A 16,558-nucleotide genomic window follows, 5' to 3' on the forward strand; every position below is an offset into this window, starting at 1 on the left:
CAAGACTTAAGGTCAAGGCACGATTTCCTTCCTTTTTTTTTTTTTTTTTAAGGATTATATTTATTTGTTTGTCAGAGAGAGAGAGCGACCACAAGCAGGGGGAGCAGCAGGCAGAGGGAGAGGGAGCCCGATGCGGGACTCTACCCCAGACCCGTGGGATCATGACCTGAGCTGAAGGCAGACGCTTAACCGACTGAGCCAGCCAGGCGCCCCAAGGCACGATTTCGGACTGCGGATTGATTAAATGCAGAAACTTATCACAACTGGATGGCAGGCCTGGGGTGTCGTGTTCACGGCTTTCCCGCTGGTGGGGGGCCCCGCCTTATTCAATCAGCCCCCTGCTCATCGCCCGCCATCTCTGCACCTGTCTGTCCCCACAGGTGGCCAGAGATGAGTGCTGAGCTCCCAGAGCTGCAGGTGGCAGCCCCTTGCTCCTACGCTGGGGGCCCCAGCCAGGGTCCTCCCTCTCTCCTGTGGCATCGGCTCTTGTGCTCCTTTCCACAAGCGCACAAGCGTGTTGGGCTCTGCCGTGTCTCTCACACACACACACACACACACACACACACACACACACACACACTCCCCTCGACTCTACTTCCTCTCCTGCAAAAATCTCCGAAGAAGTTAACCTGTTCTTGGGTCCACAACCTTAAACCTTTCCCTTCTGACTTGGACGCCCACTACACCACGTGTCCCTGCCAAGGTGGCCGAAAACCCCGCTCATCGCTGTGTCCTCAGCCCTCGTCTTCCTGACCCGCCGGCTCCTGGCTTCCAGGGCACCGCGGCCTCTCGGGCCTCCTGCCCGGCTGGCTGCTCGCTCTCCTTCCTTTGCTGCTCCTTCTCCCTGCTGAGCTCTCAATGCTGTGGGACCCGGACGGTGTCCCCACAAGGCAGTGTCCCCACACGCCGCTCTCCTGTCCTTCACTCCGGCCACTTGGCGTGCCACTGAAAGGTGGCGATTCTCCAGCACGTCCTCCAGGCCACTCCTCTCCCTGAGCTCACTGCGTGGAGTCCAAACTGGTCCAAACTGGAGCCCGATCCCCATCCCTCAAACCTGCTTCACCCCAGCAGGACCCCTCTTTGCACAGCCTGGGAGGTGGTGTCCTCAGGGCTGGGGAAGCAGTGGCTCACCCCAGCGCCCGTCCTCGCTCTTCTCTATCCCTCCTTTCCTCTAATCTGTCTCAAGTCCTATTTTGGGCTCTACCCTCAAAATACATCCAGAAGCCAATCGCTTTTCACCACCGCGCCACCTGGTGCAAATCATAGCCTCTGGGCCTTACGGCAACAGGCTCCTCACCGATTTGCCTTCTTCCACCCTTAGCCCTGCAGTCTAGTCACAAAGCAGCCTCCAGAGAGAGCCTTTTAAACAGTCAGATTAGACCACCCTCGGTCCAAACCGTCCAATGGAGCCTACGTCCCTCAGAGTAACAGCCAAAACTCTGCAACGGCCTGCAAGGCCCCACCTCCTGCCCCGCGTCTCCCTCCTCTCTCTGGCCTGGTCGCCTACCACTCTTTCCCTTGGTGGTTTTGCTTTGGCTATTCTGTCTCCCAGGCACATCTGTACCACAGGACCTTTGCACTTACTGTTTCCCCTCTGCCTGGAATGTTCTTACCTCAGGCATTGGCATGGTTCATCCCCTCCCCTCTGTCAAGACTCTGTTCACATGTTACCTTCTCGCAAGGCCTACCCTGACCACTTGATTTAAAGCTTTAACCCCTCACCTTGCTCTTCCAATTGCCCTTACCTTGTTTTTCTCCTGTAACACTGACCACTGTGTAAGGCACCGCGTAATCCACTTACTTATTCGGTCTACCGTCTGGCCTGACGGGCAAGCTCCTTGTTTGTCCCCTGCTGTGACGCAGATCAGTGGCGCCCTCTCTGCCTATCCGCTGATGGGCTGAGTCCACACCTCCCGGTGGGGAAGCACCCATTCATTTAGACAGAAGGTTGCAAAGGGATTCCCGGGGCACGGCCTCCCGGGCTGGGTCTGAGCTGGGTCTGAGCTGGTCTGAGCACTTTCTTCCCGGCTGGGATCCCCGTACCCCGAGCATGGCTGCAGCCGCTCTTCACTACATCTGGTCGGATGGAGAGAACAAGCCTCAACTACAGCCACCGCTTCCAGAGTCAGCTTTGTTTTCCCCACGGTGCGGCTGCCCCCCGCCCCCGCCCGCCCTGCCCGCACCCAGGAGCTGGCTCTTCCTCTGACTTGCTACATTGCTCACTCTGTGCACCTGCTTCCCCTCACTCTGGGGTGCCCTCCCTGCCGCCTACAAATGCCCTTTCCCATTTTAAGGCTTGGGCTGTGGTTCTGCGCGCTCCGTGTCCCCTCTGGGCTGGGAGCGGCTTGAGGCTGCCGGACTCCCAACCTGGAGCACGTCCCTGGCACAGGGCAGTTCTCAGTGACTATCTGCTGACTATGCCAGGGAAGGAGCCCCCAGACTCCTCGACTCAGCACTGTTGACATTTGGGGCCACATCATTCTTTGTTGGGGGTGGGGAGACTGTCCTATGCCTTGTAAGGTGTTTACCAGCATCTCTGTCCTCTCCCCTCTAGATGCCAGCCCTGCACAGCGGTGACAGCCCCAGATGCCGCCAGACGCTGTCAAGTGTCCCGAGGGGCAAAGTCACCCCCAGGCGAGAACCACTGTCCCAGAGAATCTACTCTCCTCAAACACGAGAGGCTCCTGGGCTTGGGGGTCCCAGGGTGGGGAGCAGCCTCACCAGATGCTCCAGTCAGACGGGCTTCTAAGAGCAAGCCTCCTCTCGGGACGGCCCGCCCCCCAATAAGACTGAGGTGCAGGGAAGGGCCTGCCTTCCTGTCTGTGGCCCAGCCCAGCGTGGCAGCTTCAGCCACAGAGGAACTGAGACTTGAATTTTTAGCAGAGGCTGGAGCCTGCGGGCGTCACTGGGCATCACTGGGCGTCACTGGTGGTGGTCAGGCCGTGGCCGCCGGTGCCCTGGCTAACCCGCGCGAGCGCCTGCTCCCGTGTCGGGGCTCCTCCGGCTCCAGCACAAGGTGGAAATGGCTTTGACCCGAGGGAGCTGCCCCAGCCACCAAAGTCGGTGACATAATAGCCACAGCAACCGCCACCACTGACACGTCCTGAGTGCCTGCCGTGGGCTTGGGCGCTGTAATGAACAGTCTACAGCTGTCATCGTTCAGTCCCTCCCCCGCCCCCCGGCAGCCCTGCGAGTCTGGCAGTATTATATCCCCTCCACGGAGACAGAGATGGAAGCTCAAAGCAGCTAAATCCCTTCATTCTCTCAGAAAGGGTTTCCGGAGCTTGACTAGGGCTTGCCCCAGGTCGCCCGGCAGCCGGGAAGAGAAGACGCGGGGGCTCGAGCGCATTGCCACGCGACCACACGGGAGGGTCCCGATGCCTCACTGAGAAGTGAGCGGGGTCCTCCAACCTCACTCCCCGGAGCCCCCCACTCCGCTGTCCCAAACAGAGCAGCCTTTCACCCGTCCACAAACCGATTTCTTGAAAAAAGAAAAGAAAGGCCCTTCCTCTCGACATTCCGAGAGCCCAAGCTTCTTGGAAGAGGCAGCTGCTTCTGAACGCCCGTCCAAGCCTGGGCACGCGCTGCGCCTCCCGCTTCCACGAACGTGGCTCACCCCACCCTGCGGGGGGCCAGACGCAGGTCAAGGGTCTGGTGACCAGAAGCCCCCCCCTCAATCCAACATCAAATCAGCTCCCCAGAGTCCTTGGGGTTCTCAGCTCGCCCCCACGTCCCTGCACAGGAACCAATGCCATGCCCAAGAGGAGACCAGCAAGCCGCGTGCCCCCCAAAGCCAGCACGCTAGGGACTGTGCAGGAGGCAGCAATGTACCCCAACCCAAGGCAGCCGCTCGGAGGTCCTTTCAAAAACACAGGCAGACAGGCTCACCCACTCTGATGATTACTGCTGACCCTTGAACAACACGGGTTCGAATCGCACGGGTCCACTTACACGCGGATTTTTTACAGTTCCCCAGCGTAAATGTATTTTCCTTATGATTTTCTTAATCACACTTTTTTCTCCCTCTAACTTACTTCATTGTCAGTATACAGTATATTATACGTATACATACAAAATATGTGTTCGGCGACTATGTTATGGGTAGGGCTTCGGGTCAACAGTAGGCTATTAACAGTGACGTTTTGGGGGGAGTCCAAAGTTTTACGTAGATTCGCGACTGCATCGGGGATCGGCGCCCCCGATCCCCGGGTTTTTCAAGGGGTGGCCTTGGCCTCTGTACTTCCTCGGGTCATCGTACAAGCTCCGTCATTTTGTTCAGACCAACTTGACTACAGGGAGAGGGAGGCCACACACAGGGAGGCCGTGACTCTGCCCGGAGCGGGGGTGCAGTCAGAGCATGAAACTTCGCTCCCTTCTGTGCCTTGGGAGCTGGCCGTTTACAGAGTCAGGCCTACGAAACCATGTGTAACTATAGTTTTGCTTAATTAAATTTCACTTTAAAAGCACCAGGGGAGACTTTCTGGGTTAAAAGGCTTTGTGCCAAGTGTTCTTTATTTTTTCACATTTTATATTTTAATTTAGTTACCAGATCTTTAAAGAGGGGGGCATACCCAAACCAGCCATTGGAAAAGCAGCAGAATGTTAGCGGAGTCAGACTCAGAACAGAGCTCTGCTGGTTTTATCCTAATTTCTCCCATCTGTCGGGGCAGACATTGGGGGACAGCTCTGGCCACGCTCAGGTCCGAGCGACCCGATGAGACTCAGGGCTGCCGGGAGCGCCTGGCGCTGGCGGGAGACTGTCCTGTGCTCGCGGGGGCTTCTCCCACGGGAGGGAGGAGGGCTCATGCTTCTGTACCACATGTGGGAGCGTCGCATTCTGAAACCTACAAATTACTGCACGACAAACCAACCCCCCCGCCCTGTCACACATCGGCGAGGATGGCGAGTCTTTCCCAACCTTCTAGATCTCAAGATGAGAAACCGCTTCAGTCACGAGCACATGGGCCACCTAGCAGCCAACTCTACAGAGCTGTCTTGCCTCCAGCCCCGCGCGCCGGCTGGAGACCCCTTCTCGGGAGCCCGAACATTCCAGAAACCCACAGACACCGTTTCCTCCTTCCACTCACTTGCTCCGGTTACCGGGTACCCCAGGGGGCTTGTCTTTGACATCAGGATTCAGGGACAAAGTGAGAGACGCTCCCCCTCCCCCCCCCCCCACGGCCGCCAACACACACACACACACACACACACACACACACACAGCAGGTTTGGCCAGGCCACTGGCTGGGTGCGGGCTGCCCTGCAGGGGTACCTGGCCGCAGCCCCCGGGCACCCGAGCCCCACTCAACTGGGCTGCCACCAACAGCCTGGCCCGGCGCCATCGGCCACCATTCCCGGTCCTCGCGAGCCTGAGCGACAAGCGATGGTGTCCTCATTTCACAGACAAGGAGGCGGACGCCAGGAGGGTCAGCATTTCAAGGCTACCCAGACAGGAAGGCCCACGACAGCAAGCAGGGACGCAGGCCCGGCTGGAGACGCGGTGGAGGGCCTGCCCAGACCCCCACGCATCCGACCCCACGCCAGGCCTCTGCGGCCACCTGCCCAGTGGCCCCACGTGACCACAAGCACCGGCAGGCGGAGGGATGGCTACCTCGGGCACGGCAACTCTTGAGGTGCCCTTTGGACCCAGAATGAGAGTGTTTGCTGCTTCTCTTCAGGCCGGGGCACTTTAAATAAAAACAACCCACGCGTTCTTGTGTTTGTATAAAAGATATTTACTTCAATTATCACACCTAGGGTGCTAGTGAATAATAATAATACATGGTGTGAGTTTCATACAGTGATATTGCTTCTCCATATCATATAGGGACCGTTGTACAGTGCTGAGAACAAACATCGTATGGCTAACCAAGGACAGAAGGGACAACGCCAGGGGCCGACGGGTGCCTCCCCCACCCCCACGCCAGCTGGATCAACTTTTGACTCTTAATGTCGAAAACAAATAGCAAAAAAAAAAAAAAAAAAAAAAATGTTACCGGAGATGGGCCACAGCAACACAACAGAGGCTTCTCGAAGCTATTTGTACAAAAATGACGCCTTTTTTTTTTTTGTTGTTGTTGGTTTTTTTTTTTGTCTTTTTTTTGTTTTTGTTTTTGTTTTTGGTCAATTGGGTCTCTGTGAGGATTTAAAAAAAAAAGTCTGTGATTGTATTAACAAACGAGCTCTAAAAACATCTAAGACTTAGTGCGTTACAGAAAATATAAAATACTGCTAAAATGTAAAGACACCACGATACACTGGGGGGGGAGCTGAGCTTATGGAAGGTATTCCGGAAGAAGTCCGCCACTCTGCGAGCGAGCTTGTCTTGTGCTGTTAGTAGTCTGGACAGGAGCGTGGCGCTACCCGCTCTCATGGCAAGTAGTTATTGCACGTTGCAAAGAGCTAGGTCTCACTCAGCGGAAAGGGACGCGGGGAAACCCACCTTTCCTTTTTTTTTTCCCCCCACTTCTATTTTCCGACGAATCATTCTCAAATGCTGTCAGAATTTTTGCATGAATCCTCACGTCTCCAAAATGCACAGCATTTTCCAAGGGGTCTCGGTGGGACAGGAGATGCCCGTTTTCTCAAGGAAAGAGGCAGAAAACGGCTCAAGAGAGAGAAATGCATAGACTAATTCGAGAGAAATGAAAACCCTTTGGTGGGGCGGGAGGAGGGATAGGGGTGGTGATTTCATCGGAGGGCTTGCTTTCAAAGAGATGAGAACGAGATCGGGACCCCCCAACGATTTCAGAGAAAGGAAGAAGTCATGGCATGGAAAGTGAGGCGGGGGTTTGGGGGGCCCTCTGGGAGCGGCCGAGGGGGGCGGCTGTGTGGCCCCACCTGGACCTCGGCCTGCAGGGGAGCCCCCTCCTCCTCGGCCCGGGAAGCCAGCCCCACCTCACCTTCACACCTGATTCGCAAGCAACGTGTTCCCCCTCCACGCTTCACCACATCAAGGGGGAGAGGGGCTCCCCCACGACCTCCCTGCCGAGGGTCCTCAAGCCACAGCCGGACTCGGAAACACTTGTTGCTTCGCAAGATGGTTTTGACCCAACTTTGTAGGCAAGGGGAACAACCAACAAGAACGACAAGAAAAGCCAACAAAACAGAGCAACCCACGCGAGCCTTGCAGGAAACCACTCTCTCCCTCGGAAGCCGTGGTCTCGACCAGGCCGCTGCGCCCGCTCTGACCAGGGCTCGCTGAGACTTCATGAACCCAGAAGGCTTACCAGAGGCTCTAGGAGGCTTTGGGGAACTGAACTTTGCTTTTCTAAGTCTCTGCAACTCCTCACACGAGTGTTCTTCAACTCTCTCATTGAAAAGGTTAGACATGTGGAGACCACCAGTTTCTGAGCGGCTACTCTGGAGACAGAGGTCTGATTCTGCTGGAGAAGCCCCCTCTGCCCCCCAGTCAAATCCCAGACCCTTCGGTTCTTTTCGGGGGGGGGGTGGGTGGGAGGGGAGAGGGCAGGAGGCAGAAGACAGTAACCACCGGAGCGACAGCAAAAGGCATTTATAGCAACAACAACACAAAACAACAATACACTCCCGATAAGAACTTAAATGATTAACCTCACAATAAATAGAAGAGGATAGAAATAAATTTTTTTTTTTCTTCTTCTCAAGGAAACATCCTTTTATAATTATCCTCACGCACACTGGCAGGTCAGTAGCAGTCACTCCAACTCCACAAGAAAAGGTTAAGTGCTGGAAGGGATGGCTGTGGTCTCACGCTCGGGAGGGTTCTTAGCTGCTGAGTCGCCACCCCCCCCACCCCCCCTGCCACCCAGCCAGCGCTTCCCGCCCGGGGCCTGCGGGCCCTGCGCACCTAGCTCGGTGGTCAGTGGTCAGCGAGAGGCAGGCTGAGCAAGGGGGGGAGGGGGGCTGGGGAGGCCTGTTTTCCCTTCGGTTCATGAAGAAACGGAACTACAGTGAACATACTCACCCACAACCTGAATCGTCCTGGTCTAAAGCTTACTTTGAGTTCATTTGGTGTGCAATACGTTCTCTCTTAAAAACGAAGAAAAATGATTTCTATTGCACAGAGCTTTTTACACAGTCATCTACTTAAGTGCTTTTCGTTTAAAGCGAACTACCAAAAAAAAAAAAAAAAAAAGCAAAGAAAGCAAAGAAAAAGATGGAAAAAATGAAAAAGGAGAGGAACTTTCAAACAAAAGCAGCCCCGTGCCACTTTTTCAATGCATCTTGCTGAACGGTGTCTGGTTTCACCAACGGAAGCCCCAACGCTTCCGTACACACTGTGCTTCTGAGTATTTTCCATAGGGATGTAGCCGTGACATTGGGATATAAGGCACCTTTCCTTTCTGATCACAGAAAGCTTGATACATAGCATATAGCAATATTTTGTGGTAGAAATTAAAGCCTAAACACTACAGAAATGACAGTAACACAGACTATACGTAACATTACTGGAGAAACTATAAGGACCCATGGAAAGCAACTCAAAAGTTATCTTCAAAGGTTAATAACAGGGGGTTGGGGAAGTGCACATTTCTGCATAGCCTAATGCCTTTCTCTCGCTAGCCTTTTTTAGGAATCTTCGCCTACAACGCCCAACTTTTAAAGTTAGCATTCCGGAGGAGACTAGGCGCTTTGGAAATGTCTTGTTAAAGCTAAATGTCACTTCATGCAAAAATTAGAATGGAGATACCACGGACACCGTGGTCACAGGCTCTTTGGAGGGGAGGTGGAGGAAGGACGGCAGCAAGGCCTGGGCAGGTGCTGGCAGGTCCCGCAAGTGGGAGAGGCTGGGAAGCTGCATTTCCTCCTTCCCTGGTGAGGACAGGCAGGGGACTCGGGCGGGGCTCATTTCCTGCCCGGCTTACTGCCCTCCACGCCCCTCCTCTGCCTTCCTGATTCACTCCGAGGGTTTGGGCCTCTGCTTTCAGCACATCTCTAAGGGTTCACAGGCTGGATCTTTCCGGAACTTTCCTCGGGAACTTGTTTCCTGGCAGTTTTCGTCTACAAAAAGGCAGAAACTGGTGGGAATGGATATACTGTTGCCAAACGACCCTCCTCTCAGCAAGCGTGCCGGCCTGACCGACGTTCAGTACGCAGGGAAACGCAGGAAACTCCGGTACTCTGTCACACTGGAGGCCCAGGTCACCATCTTGCCACTTGGGGTGGGAGCTCCGCCTTGGGGGCCACCAAGGCTCCCCCGTTGCCACCAAGGCCATCACGAAACCACAAAAGCACTGGGGGGGAATTCCCGCTGCGGGCTTTTCCTGACAAATGCCCAAGCGCCCGATGACAGCACAACTCGTCAGTCTCTCACTTCCAATTCTTTTCCACCAGGAGAACACTGGCCACCAAAGAGGATGGACCCACGTCTAACCAGCAGCTCTGGGAGCTGGGTTTGTTTTCTGCACTGCGTAGAAACTGGCATATTCTTTCGGCAAGAGTCGTGTGATTGACGACTGGGTTTGCAGACGGGAGAATGCCATTTCCTCTCCCGTCTTCGAGATGCTTCCAAAGGAGGTCTCACAGTGGAGCTGAAATCATAGCCTCCCTGTGCCAGAGACAAATAAAGACCGCGTTCCCCAACACCAGACAGAAATCCTAGGGAAGTGTCCTCACGTGGCCAGTTAGGGGCAGCCCAGGGCAAGGGAAATGGCTCTGACAGATCTTAACAGCTGAGCAGGAATGGGCAGAAAGCAAAGGCAGGCCAGAGCAAGGCCCTCTGAGGCCCGAGACCGCCCCTGCCTGCAAAGGAAACAGCTGTCAGAGCGTCAGGAACAGGTGGAAGTCAAGAGAAAAATCCATGTGCCTCGCGGAGCACAGCTGTCTGTCCAGGTTGTGCTCACAAAAGAGAAGAGGGAAAGCAGCCTGCCCACCAGGCCCGGATACACTCATGAACACCACGCTTCTAGCGCTCTCCACTCCCCCCACCCCCGAGAGCCCACTTGTGCCTCGCGCTTCTGAGGGGAGGGGAGTGAGGAGTCACGTCCCGTGGGAGCACAGGTTAGTGAGGTAGAAGGGGACAAATGAGGAGTGTGCCGACAGGGAGGACATCCAGGGAGGGAAGCAGACCTCTTGCCTGAAGGGACGTGGCAAACAGCCACCACGCTGGCCACACAGGCCCGAACCTCGCCTTGCTACGTCTCCCCCGCACGGCTGGCTTGCTGGCCTCCCAAAGCAGGGGCTTGCGATGGCTAAGGGCAGACTCTGGTTTTTACAGGCCTGTCGAGAGGCACCTGTCATAGTGCATTTAAGTCAATGGCTGTTGTCCCCCAGCTCAAGATGGAGTGAAGTCACTACCACCGTTCCACTCGGCGCGCATCCCAGAAGGGCGCGCATCTACTCCCCCTGGCTCCTCTGCAGTCTTCGGTGAGGTTTGTTTTTCTAAAACGAGAGGGAGGAGAAACATTGCATAGAATGTCAATAGAGTTCATTGATCACCTCTGCGAGAGAGGGCAGTTCAAGAGGAACAAAGAAACCCTTAGTCCACCTGCCTGTGGACTGAGCTGGGCGGGGGAGGGGTGGGGTGGGTGGTGGTGGTGGTGGTGACTCTTGTCCCAGCCTCTTAGGGCGTGACTGGGACACGATCTTGGGGCAACGAGCTGACGCCAGAGTTTTCCCTTGGATTAGAGTACAACCTGCCTTCTGCTTGCTTTGCTCACCAGCTGCACGACTGATATGGCTTGGGCCAGGGAGGCAGACGAGGGGTTTCCTTCCTCCTAGAGCCGTCCGGCTGGGCCCGAGGGGGGGGGGTGGTAGCGCGGGTACATGGGCAGGGTCTCTCACGGCCACAGAGAGCACAGAGAAACACTGTCGCAGTCTGGGTCCGGACCACCAGCCAGCGGACCTGAACGTCCGCATCGGACAGGCCGGTTCTTAAATGGGGAGAAAACAAAGATGCCGAAAAAGGACACTGGGCAGGGAGGGAGGCCACAACTGTCATCTTTTTGCCTCAGTCACTCTCACAGACATAGTGGCCGTGGTTTGATAGTAGTCATACGAGTCAAGATCCTGGCATTTCCCGGAGACTTCTGCAAGCCTGCGTCCCCAGGACAGTCTGCTGCCCACGAGCCACCTGGGTCGTAACGCTCTTCAGGCAGCCTGGCTCTGAGAACGATCGAGCTGAGCTAGTTGGCTGCGGTCATCCTCTCTAAAGAAGGGCGGTCTGGCCGACAGAAATCCCAGAAATCCCGACTGATCCCGAAGTTCAAGGTGGGCGGTCACCTGGGAGCCAGGCGGTGGAAGCGAGCGGGCCCAGGTCTAGGACAGAACCGTACACCCGCTACCTCGGACACCCCACAAGGGAGGGTGGGTGGGAGCCAAGGGTCAAGAGGCTGAACGCGAACACTGCTTTTATATCGAGCCTCCACTTAGCCAGCTAAGTTATGGCAGAAACCTTCAGTTATGAACACTGCCTCCAATTAACAAAAAGAAGCCATTTAAAATGGTATAATGGAGCTTGTAATTAAGCGTTAGTGTTTTCTACGGAACCGTTTTCCCCAGGGGAGAGGTACAAATCAGCTTTTTAAACTGATGGAGCATAAAGAGGAGGAGGTCGGCTGCCTGTGGGAGCTGCTGCTTGGAATGCCAGCCAGCTGAAGGTAAGCCCCCCGAGAGGATGCTGTTCAAGGCACTTGAATATTGCTTATCAAGATGAAAGATCAACCCTTAGACTCAAACTGAGGGGTGCGACGAGGAGGGGGGATGCTCCCCCGACCCCCTGAAAGGTTTCTGTTATTTAGTGGCAGCTCTTAGAAGTATTACAGACAGCGAAAGCTTAACACAAACGATCACAGGGTTGGGATCACAATTAAAAAAAAAATAAATAGAGAAAAAATACAAACACAGAACCGCAAGCGAACCTTAACCAACTGATTGTATCGAGCACCCAGATGTAAGTCTGGCAAAAAAGGTAGAGTGGAAATCAACAAAAACCTAGTCAACAAAACAAAACACAAACAAACCAACAAAACCCAACAAAAGGGACTAAATCGCTTGGAAGAGCCAAAGTGGCTGTTTTAGACTGTTACTATCTGGCCACTAGGATGGACAAACCTATACTCTCTCAACTGCCTCGGATTGAACACCTTTGTAAATAACAGTCATGCCTTTAAAACTAAAACACTACCCTAATATTTCTGGTTAACTCCCTGCGTTTCATTCTCATCAAAATCAGATATTCAGAGATTCATCACACACGATGCCAAAATTCCCTCGAGGTTTTCGTGGAGAGGACACCACAGTACTGTCAGGGGCTCTGCTACTCACTGTCCTAGGGGGTCACTAATGCAAACTCGCTCTTCTGAATGCACCTGCATCGAGCCAGATGGTAATCTGCTTCCCCTTAAGCTCCTCCATTTTGAATTCTCTTCTCACTGAACCAGGTATCAAGTTCAGAGATGATCCGACCATCAAAAGACAAACAGCCTGCCTCCCAGCCTCCTAGAGCCTTCTGAAAACTTCTTATTCATGAAAAGGCATTGTCTTTAGTGTAGTGACTCTTAAATTTGTGAAAACTTGAACTAAGTGCTGCGGTTGCAGGTTAAAAGACTGTAAATGAACTACATAATTCCTAAAACATCATGCAAGAAATGTGGTTTCACATCTTACAGTCAAAGTCCTACAAGTTAATTAATACAAGCACACTGAGGTGTAATAGCGGGAGCATACCTTGAAAATTATAACTCCCTCCCACCCCCCCAAATCAAAAAAGGTAATATTAATTAAACTTAAGAAATAATGAATGCACCATTAAAATGCCATCCAAAGATGTTGACCTAAGACAAAGGTTTCAATGATACGCAATACGGTCAAAAAGTTTTCAATCAGTAATATACAGTATGACAACTACATCTTGTAAATTATACCCAATACTGCCGGCAGTCTATCCCTCTAAAGAATATTTGCCCCTTTCATCCCTTCCTAACAATCAGATAATAAAATACAGCACCTATAAATAAGCAAAAAAAAAAATATATATATATACCGAAATCATCTATTGTTAGTTTAAAGATATGGCAATAAAGGAGTCTAAATTAGCAAACTTGTAGAAGCCATAACTGATAAAACAGCTTATTGAAAAAAGGTGGCAGTAATGCACTCTATGTGTGCACAGGTACTTAAGAAAATACACAGACGTATAAAATTGCACACACGCACACACGCACACTCTCACCCACCTCTATTCTCACGCATATCCACATAGACAACAGGAGGAATCAGAGACAAGTTAGACTTCTGATTTGTACTTAGACTGCCCTAGACTGTGCATAAAAGAACTGTTCCAAGAGGCAGAATGAATGAAGGGCCAATGAATGGTCTGGTCTGGAAGTGAAGAGCAACAACGTTTTGGTGTGAGTGTGGGCCATCTCTACAGGGGTGGGAGCAGAGCCCAGACTGCCACGTTCTCTCTTCTGCAGGGAAGGAAGCTTCCCACGACGTCAACAGTCCTCAGTGCTTGTGGTGGGAAGAGCGGGAGAGAGAGAGTGCGCGTGCGCGAGAGCCCTGCCCAGGCCCGGGGAGCGGCGGCCCCTGGTGGGGCTCAGTCCATCAGGCGCCCGGGAGAGTGCTGTGCGGTGTGCCGCCTTCTGTGCCAAGGAAAGCCTGCTGCCCACGCGGGGCGGGCCCCTGCGGCCCTCCCGCCTGCCTGCTGCCACCTCGGCGGCCCACTCTTTCCTCCTTGCTTTACATGCTCGCACGTGTGCAGACGCACTAACACAGACGTAGACACCATAAATTAAACAGAATGAACGGGGACATGCTACAGTTCTAACTTGTCTCCTAAACCTCCGAGATATGAGGTCTGATCAGCGTGCTCTGCGGTTAGAGGTTAAAAAGCAGATTATAAAATACCTAGATTCGGATCTTTTCTTTTTGTCCTGATTTGGCCTAGAATGGAGTGTATTAAACAGACCCTGGCCAGCAAAAGCCCAGAGTCAGTTAAAGCTATGGATCAATGTGCACTACATGTCAGGATTCTGTCACGTACAAGAAAACACTACGTCAGCTACCACAAAATCAGAGAGTTTCCTGATGTGACTTTTCTTTTTGTTAAAAAATATGTGGAGTAAATGTGTTTTATTTTAATTCAAAGTTTCAAACGAGAAGATTCTTTACTTGAAAATATTTAGGAATCCAAACTAGTGTGTTTAGAGTCGGTTTGACTGTGCAATCTCTTAGTGGCAACTGAACAGCTACAAAAACTTTCTTTTTTAATTTTTCTGAAAAATCCCCCCTCCCCCCTTTTTTTCCTGGTTTAAGAAGATAATAGTGTATTATCGCTCTGAAGCCATTAGATGGCAGATAAAAAGCCCCCTTTTAATATGTGGGTTTGATTTTTTTTTTTTTTTTTAAAGCCCACACGAAAGAGGAGGGCGCAAGGCAAAGCTGTAAGAGTTATTCCAGAACCTGTGGAAATCACTTAGGGCAATAAAAAAAACACTTCAGGGTACAAAAAAGCTCGACTACACATTTCCGTTTTCTTCCTTGAAAACACGACATAGATTGGGCTTAATGCTCCTTTGTTTTCTATATGCACCTTGGCCTATGGCGATTTTGCCCTGTGGCCCGCAGGGCGGTAAGTGCGCAACACGGTCCAGGCCGCGGAGTCGGCGCCCGCCCCTCTGCCCGGCCCAGCCCAGCCCAGCCCAGTGTAGCCCGGCCCGGCCCGGCTTGGCTCGGCCTGGCTCGGCTCGGCTCCGCTCAGCCCAGCTCGGCCAGACTCGGCTCGACTCGGTTCGGCCAGGCTCGGCCCAGACTCGGCCCAGCTCGGCTCAGCCAGACTCGGCTCGGCTCGGCTAGGTCCGGCCAGATTCGGCCCGGCCCGGCCCAGCTCGGCTCAGCTCGGCCCGGCTCGGCTCGGCTCGGCGGGACGGGCGGGCGGCGCCCTCTCAGAACTCCCATTCGATGGGCTCCTCCCGGCTGGCGGCCTTCTCCAGGCGGTGGATTATGCTGTTCAAGTTCGCGGCCTTCTTCTTCCTCAAGGGGTTGTCTCGAGAGTCCCTGGCGCCCGCCGCCTCCGGGAGGCCGAAGAGGCTCTGCAGCGAGCTGGCCCTGCGGGCGGCCGCCGGCGCGCTGGTGCTTGGCAAAGCGGAACTCCTGTCGGCGCCGTCCCGGGCCCGGCAGGGGCCCTCCGCCGGCGGGGCGGCTGAGGTAGCGGCGTCCTCCCCGGCCGCGGGCGCGGCGGCGGCGGCGGCGGGGTTTGGCACGGGCCCCGGGCCGTCGGCGGGGCCCTCGGGCGGCGGCGGCGGGGGCGCCCGGGGCCGGCCCTCGTCGTCGGCGTCGTCCGGGGCCGGGGCCCCCGAGGGCGGCGGCTGCGCCTTCTCCGCCGGCCTCGGCGCCTCCTCCCGCTCCTCCGGGGCCGCGGCCGCCTCGGCCGGCCCTCCCTGAGACTTGGCGGCGGCCGCGGGGCCGCCCGACTCCTCGGCGTCCGCGGCGCCCGGGCCCTCGGCGGCCTCCACGCCGTCGCAGCTGTCGCCCTCCGAGCTGGGCGCCGCCCGGCTGCTTCGGGCCGACGGGGAGTCGCTGGCCCCGGCCTGGCCCTGGCTCCCGGCCTGAATCTCCTCAATGAACAGTTCTCTGCGGATCCGAGACCTGCGAGACACAAGCGGGAGGGCGCCGTGAGCGGGGCCGCTGCGGGGGGCACAGGCCCCGTCCCGTGTCACCCCGCCGCCACCCCGGTCCCCGGCCTCATTCCCCTGGTTCCCAGACTCTGTGCCCTTGCCAGAGTCGTCCCTTGGGAGGGAGCCGGCCCTCTCCTCCCCACGAGGACGGCGCGCCACTGCGACCTGTTTAATGGCACCTTCCCTCCATCCCCGTCCCGCCCCACGTCCCAGCAGGTGGTGGACGGCGACACCTGGGGCCGGCACGGTGCTTGCTACGCGGTCATAAACGCTGACTGAACTAACAGATGGAAGTGCGGCATGGATGATAACCACTGCTTCCTCATCAGGACTTCGAAGAGAGAAACTTCAGCGTCGGGCTCTGAGCCACAGGTCAGGGGTCAGGGCCGGGGCAGGGTTCCACGAAATTATGTTTCAACTAACTCCCCCCTCTAAGAGGAGACCACCAGGGAAGGGTCATTTTTGATCAAGCAGCAAGGAGACCAAATACGCGCTCCCGCACATGAAGCATGTTGTAATCAAGCGGAGTCCCCCTACTGGGGAACGTGTGCTCCCTTACTTTGTTGTGTCTGAAGGAAACAGCTACAGATGGACCCTGGCCTTCCCTGTTTTGGGGCCCTCGGTGACATCAAGAAAGGGCTCTTGTTAAGTCTGTTTTTGTGCCAGAGTTTCTCCTTCCATCTGCTCACGGTACTGGGCTCAATCAGAAGTCTCTCTAGATCATTATTCCAAAGAGCTGAAAAGCCTCTGATCAATGTGCCAACGGGTAGTGGAAAAGCATCCTCAGGTAAACTGGCACGAAGCCCACCGTCTTGCAGCAACTGGGCCTGCCGAAAGCCCTTGGGTTAGGCATGCAATAAAAACATTTTCTGCAGTACACAGACCCCAATGGAGGAAACATGTTTTGAGAGCTCCCTATATGGCAGGCCTTGTGTTGGACGTGGGGACGTGGAGAAAGT

At 54.7% G+C, this 16,558-nt stretch overlaps 1 protein-coding gene across 1 annotated transcript in view; it reads right to left on the bottom strand.

The window, feature by feature from the left end:
* Nucleotides 1-5,714: 5,714 nt before the first annotated feature.
* Nucleotides 5,715-16,558, bottom strand: part of CUX1 (cut like homeobox 1) — a 339,866-nt gene continuing 329,022 nt past the window's right edge. Inside the window, 1 exon segment of the mRNA XM_026516065.4 lies at nucleotides 5,715-15,570. Coding sequence (XP_026371850.3) covers nucleotides 14,868-15,570 — 703 coding nt within the window. The 3' untranslated portion in view covers nucleotides 5,715-14,867.

This window comes from Ursus arctos, unplaced genomic scaffold (assembly GCF_023065955.2).
Source record: "Ursus arctos isolate Adak ecotype North America unplaced genomic scaffold, UrsArc2.0 scaffold_2, whole genome shotgun sequence".
Lineage (NCBI taxonomy): Eukaryota > Metazoa > Chordata > Mammalia > Carnivora > Ursidae > Ursus > Ursus arctos.